Source organism: Mobula birostris, unplaced genomic scaffold (genome assembly GCF_030028105.1).
Source record: "Mobula birostris isolate sMobBir1 unplaced genomic scaffold, sMobBir1.hap1 scaffold_2445, whole genome shotgun sequence".
NCBI lineage: Eukaryota > Metazoa > Chordata > Chondrichthyes > Myliobatiformes > Myliobatidae > Mobula > Mobula birostris.
This window is the reverse complement of record NW_027275495.1, coordinates 39,921-46,163: the sequence shown is the minus strand read 5'-3', so window position 1 is coordinate 46,163 and position 6,243 is coordinate 39,921. Positions and strand designations below refer to the sequence as shown.

The following is a 6,243-nucleotide window of genomic DNA, read 5'->3' as shown; positions in this document are numbered from 1 at the left end:
ATTCCCCCCCCTCTGTTCTGCGACATTCCTCCCCCTGTTCTGTGATGTTCCCTCCCCCCTCTGTTCTGTGACGTTCCCTCCCTCCTCTGTCCTGTGACGTTCCACCCCCTCTGTCCTGTGACATTCCACCTCCTCTGTTCTGCGACATTCCACCCCCCGTTCTGACATTCCCCCCCATTCTGACATTCCTTCTCCTCTGTTCTGTGACATTCCCCCCCGTTCTGACATTCCCCCCCCGTTCTGACATTCCCCCCACCCGTTCTGCGACGATCCCCCCACCCGTTCTGCGACGTTCCCCCCACCCGTTCTGCGACGTTCCCCCACCCGTCCTGCGTCGTTCCCCCACCCGTCCTGCGTCGTTCCCCCACCCGTCCTGCGTCGTTCCCCCACCCGTTCTGCGTCGTTCCCCCACCCGTTCTGCGTCGTTCCCCCACCTGTTCTGCGTCGTTCCCCCATCCGTTCTGCGTCGTTCCCCCTCCTCTGTTCTGCGACGTTCCCCCCCCTCGTTCTGGGACGTTCCCCCCCCGTTCTGTGACATTCCCCCTCCTCTGTTCTGTGACGTTCCCCTTCCTCTGTTCTGTGATGTTCCCCCCCGTTCTGATGTTGCCCCCCCGTTCTGACGTTCCCCCCACCTGTTCTGTGACGTCCCCCCTCTTCTGCGACGTCCCGCGCCCCCTCCATTCCGCAACGTTCCGCCCCCTTCTCCGTTCCGCGAGGTTGCAGCCCTCCGTCTGTTCTGTGATATTCCACCTCTCTCCCCACCCCTGTCTGTTCGGTGACGTTCTGCCTCTCTGTTCTGTGACGTTGCACCCCTCCGTTTGTTCTGTGACTTCCCCACCCGTCTGTTCTGTGACCCCCCCCCCCCCCCCCGGTCTGTGACATTCCTAACCTATGTTCTGTGACATTCCTAACCTATGTTCTGTGACATTTCCCCCTTCTGTTCTGTGACATCCCTCCCTTCTGTTCTGTGACATCCCTCCCTTCTGTTCTGTGACATCCCTCCCTTCTGTTCTGTGACGTTCCCCCCTTCTCTGTTCTGTTCCTTCCCCCTCCCTCTGTTCTGTGCCTTCCCCCCCCGTTCTGTGCCTTCCCCATCTCTCTTTTCTGTGACTCCCTCCGTTCTGTGACTTCTCCCCCTCTGATCTGTGACTTCTCCCCCTCTGATCTGTGACTTCTCCCCCTCTGATCTGTGACGTTCCCCCTCTCTGATCTGTGACGTTCCCCTCTTTGTTCTGTGACGTTCCCCCCGTTCTGTGACGTTCCCCCCGTTCTGTGACGTTCCCCCCCGTTCTGTGACGTTCCCCCCGTTCTTGACATTCCCCCCCGTTCTTGACATTCCCCCCCGTTCTGTGACATTCCCCCCGTTCTGTGACGTGTCCCCCCCCTTCTGTGACGTCTGCTCCCCATTCTGTGAAGTCCCCCCCTCCCATTCTGTGTCGTCCCTCCAATCTGTTCTGTGGAGTTTCCCTCCTCTGTTCCGTGACATTCCCCACCCAGTTCTGTGACGTCTCTCCAATCTGTTCTGTGGAGTTCCCCCCCCTCTGTTCTGTGACATTCCCTCTCTCCCCCCCCCCCGGTTCTGTGACATTCCCCCTCTCTCCCCACCCCTCTCTCTGTTCTGTGAGATTCCCCCTCTCTCCCCACTTCTCTCTCTGTTCCGTGACATTGCTCCTCTCCCCACCTCTCTGTTCTGTGACATTCCCCCTCTTTCCTCACCTTTCTGTTCTGTGACATTCCCACTCTCTCCCACCTCTGTCTGTTCTGTGACATTCCCCCTCTCCCCACCTCTCTGTTCTGTGACATTCCCCCCCTCTCTGTCCTGTGACATTCCCCCCCTCCTCTGTCCTGTGACATTCCCCCCCTCCTCTGTCCTGTGACATTCCCCCCCTCCTCTGTCCTGTGACATCCCCCCCTCCTCTGTCCTGTGACATTCCCCCCCCTCCTCTGTCCTGCGACATTCCCCCCCTCCTCTGTCCTGCGACATTCCCCCCCTCCTCTGTCCTGCGACATTCCCCCCCTCCTCTGTCCTGCGACATTCCCCCCCACCCCTGTCTGTTGGGTGACGTTCTGCCTCTCTGTCTGTTCTGTGACGTTGCGCCCCTCCGTTTGTTCTGCGACTTCCCCACCCGTCTGTTCTGTGACTCCCCCCCACCCCCGTTCTGTGACATTCCTAACCTATGTTCTGTGACATTCCTAACCTATGTTCTGTGACATCCCTCCCTTCTGTTCTGTGACATCCCATCCTTCTGTTCTGTGACATCCCTCCCTTCTGTTCTGTGATGTTCCCCCCTTCTCTGTTCTGTTCCTTCCCCCCCGTTCTGTGACGTTCCCCCCCTTCTGTAATGTTCCCCCCTGTTCTGTGACGTCCCTCCAATCTGTTCTGTGGAGTTTCCCCCCTCTGTTCCGTGACATTCCCCACCCCGTTCTGTGATGTCCCTCGAATCTGTTCTGTGGAGTTCCCCCCCTCTGTTCTGTGACATTCCCTCCCCCCCCCCCCCCCGGTTCTGTGACATTCCCCCTCTCTCTGTTCTGTGAGATTCCCCCTCTCTCCCCACTTCTCTCTCTGTTCCGTGACATTCCTCCTCTCCCCACCTCTCTGTTCTGTGACATTCCCTCACTCCCCACCTCTCTGTTCTGTGACATTCCCCCTCTCTCCCACCTCTGTCTGTTCTGTGACATTCCCCCTCTCTCCCACCTCTGTCTGTTCTGTGACATTCCCACTCTCTCCCACCTCTGTCTGTTCTGTGACATTCCCCCTCTCCCCACCTCTCTGTTCTGTGACATTTCCCCTCTTTCCTCACCTCTCTGTTCTGTGACATTTCCCCTCTTTCCTCACCTCTCTGTTCTGTGACATTCCCCCTCTCCCCACCTCTCTGTTCTGTGACATTCCCCCTCTTTCCTCACCTCTCTGTTCTGTGACATTCCCACTCTCTCCCACCTCTGTCTGTTCTGTGACATTCCCCCTCTCCCCACCTCTCTGTTCTGTGACATTTCCCCTCTTTCCTCACCTCTCTGTTCTGTGACATTTCCCCTCTTTCCTCACCTCTCTGTTCTGTGACATTCCCCCTCTCCCCACCTCTCTGTTCTGTGACATTCCCCCTCTTTCCTCACCTCTCTGTTCTGTGACATTTCCACTCTCTCCCACCTCTCTCTGTTCTGTGACGTTCCCCCTCTCTCCACCTCTCTCTCTGTTCTGTGACATTCCCCCTCTCTCCACCTCTCTGTTCTGTGACATTCCCCCTTTCTCCCCACCTCTCTGTCTCTTCTGTGACATTCCCCCTCTTTCCCCACCTCTGTTCTGTAACATTCCCTCGCTGCCCCCACCTCTCTTGCTCTTCTGTGACATTCCCCCTCTGTCTCCCCACCCCTCCTTCTGTTCTGTTACATACTCTCATCTCGGCACTCCTCTCTTTGTGTCTCTGCTTCTCGCTCACTCCCGGTATGCCCTCTCTACCAGGTATTACTATGGCAAGCAGATCCTTAACAAGACCAAGGGCAAGAGGTTTACCTACAAATTCAACTTGAGTACCCTGGTGATGGTCAGCCAGACCCTTGCAGGGTTACGAGATGGCGGTGAGTCCTGTAAAGACCGCTGAAATCCTGTTTCGTGGTTTGGGTTCAGGTTTATGGGGAAACAGATGCCCTAGTGGAATGGAAGTTGGGCTGATGGTTTGTGGGGAAGCAGATGCCCTAGTGGAATGGAAGTTGGGCTGATGGTTTGTGGGGAAGCAGATGCCCTAGTGGAATGGAAGTTGGGCTGATGGTTTGTGGGGAAGCAGATGCCCTAGTGGAATGGAAGTTGGGCTGATGGTTTGTGGGGAAGCAGATGCCCTAGTGGAATGGAAGTTGGGCTGATGGTTTGTGGGAGTCACGGTAACATTCTGTGTTAACTCAGGGTGCTGGAGTCCGCTGTAAGCAACTTTGTGCGTACCTTCCAGTATTCATCTGGGTTTCCTCCAGATGCTCCAGTTTCCTCCCACAGGCCAATGGCAGACCCTTTAGTAGGTTAATTGGTGGTTGTAGTTTGTCCTGTGATTAGGTTTGGGTTAAATAGGTGGGTTGCTGGGTGGTGGAGGCTTGTTGGGCTGGAAGGGCCTGTTCCACGCTGTATCAAATAAATAAATAAGAGTGCGCAGAGAATGAAGGGGAGACGTTAGAGGAAGCAGGAAGGAGGAGATGTAGGTTGGAGGAGGAGAGAGGTGGGCGTGAGGAGTGTGCGAGGTACGGGTGGGGGAAGTGGGAAAAGGCAGTGGGGTGCAGAGGGGTTGACAAGAGTGGAAGATTTGGGAGAGGGTTGCCAGGAATGGTGCAAGTGTAGGAGGGATGGAGGAGAGTCATGAAGATGGTGCTAGAGGGGGAGGGGTGCAAGAAGTAAAGGAACAGACGTAGGATGACATTCGAGGGAGGGGTGGAGAGGTAGGGAAGGTGCCAAGGGGGAGAGAGGGAGCTGTGTGGAAGGTGGGAAGGAGAGTGGAGGTGCATTGAGATTGAAGAGGTGATGGAGGGAGGGGTGGAATTGAGAGTGGAAGGGGATGAAGGTGGGAGGAGGGGTTTTGAGAGGAGGAGGGGTGGAGTTGAGAGTGGAAGGAGATGAAGGTGGGAGGATGGGCTTTGAGAGGAGAGTGGTGGAGGAGGGTGCTGAGAGTGAAGGGGAGAAACTGCTGTGATTGGAGGGAGGGTGGTAGGGGCCAAGCCTGACTTGTGGGATCTCACCTGCTTGTGGGTTCTGGGTGCTCTGTAGTTCTGCAGAACCAGATGGTGCGTTTCTAATATTTCCTTTGTCTTTTCTTCCTCCCCCACCCCCTCTTCTCCATAGGTGCGATCATGCCTCGCAGTGCTCCCCCCATCCCGTCAGCCTACCCCTTGCACGGAACGCTGGTACCCCTGTCTCCGGGGGCTCCGCGAACGACCCGCGGTTCAGTGTCTGATGGCAGTGCAGGGACACCCGAGGAGCTAGCAGGGGCAGCCGCCACCTATCCCTTCGTGTCTCCACTGCTGTGCCCAGAGTCCGCCAGCCCCTTTTCTCCGCTCCCTCATCACCCACGGCAGGGGCCCATCTCGCCCCTGGCAGTTGGCCATCACTTCACCTTCAGCCCTGAGGAGACCTTCCTCTACCTCCGGGGTGGCCTGCAGGTCGTACCCGCCTTTCAGCCCAGCCTTCGCCGTCTGCCTGGCTCGCCGGGGCCGGTCTCTGCAAGGCCCACCCCGGCAGAAGAGCCCGTGGCTGGATTCCAGCTTCAGCCTCCACCGCCAGGCCGCAGGGCCCAAGGGACGGAGCGGCCGGTGGACCTGGTGCCTGCTGCGGATCTGCTCCCGAGTGACCAGCCCAGGAAGCAGTGCTCTCCTTCGCCCTCACCCTGCATGCCACCTAAGCTGCGCTTCAAGAGGCAGCGTGCGGAGGAAACGGGTCCAAATGACTCTCCCCACCCTGGCCACTGGGCTCCCCCCCATGACCGATGGTGAGGAGAGATGAACTGGGCCTGTGACTGACCTTGAGAGATCGGGAGCTGAGCTGCAGATCGAGTACTTTGGCCCCGCCACCATATGCCGCGAACCCTTTCCTCCACTGCTCAATCCGCTGCTCATGATCTGTCAACCCTGTCTCCCGTTAACTCCCTTCCATCCCTAATCCCTCACCTCCCCACCAAATCACAAGGCCAGGTGCCTGGGGTCTGTGTTAAAGTTCCTGTGAGCCTTGCCTGTGGTGCCTGGCTTAGAAAGCTGCAGAGTTCCTGTGAATATTCTGTGCGTTCTGCTCTTTGACACCGCCCCCCCCCCCCCCCCCCCCAAGCGAGGACCTGTGATAATTATGTTCCCTCTTGATGGGATTCAGGCTGCCTGGTGTTTGGCGGTGAGAGGTTTAGTTTCTGAATTATAAATACCATTTTGTGCCTGCCAGCTTATTTCTGAATTTGAAATGTAATTTTATGAAACACAATATCCCTGGAATGTGCTTCTTGTATATATTTTTTGTAGAGATTTATTGTTCAAACTAATAAGACATTAAATTAGATTTTAGCTAAACTTTGCTTGTGTATCTGTCTAATTTAATTTTTATACCTTTCAGAGTGCAGAGTCGGGCACTTTTCCTGCTGACCATCAGACTTATCCTGACCCTGCGCACCCTAATTCGTTAAAGTTCAAAGCAAATTAAGAAAGTACATACATACCACCATGTGCAACCCAGAGATTTGTTTTCTTGTGGGCTTTCACAGTAAATACAAGAAACACAATAGAATCAAT

General features: G+C 56.0%; 1 protein-coding gene across 1 annotated transcript; it reads left to right on the top strand.

Moving 5' to 3' along the window:
- Positions 1 to 3,457: 3,457 nt before the first annotated feature.
- Positions 3,458 to 6,024, top strand: LOC140192753 (ETS translocation variant 3-like; the record flags this gene model as incomplete). The annotated part of the gene is made up of 2 exons (XM_072250251.1): positions 3,458 to 3,573; positions 4,817 to 6,024. Coding segments are annotated over 2 exons (763 nt in total), but the record flags the coding sequence as incomplete, so codon positions are not given.
- Positions 6,025 to 6,243: the final 219 nt, after the last annotated feature.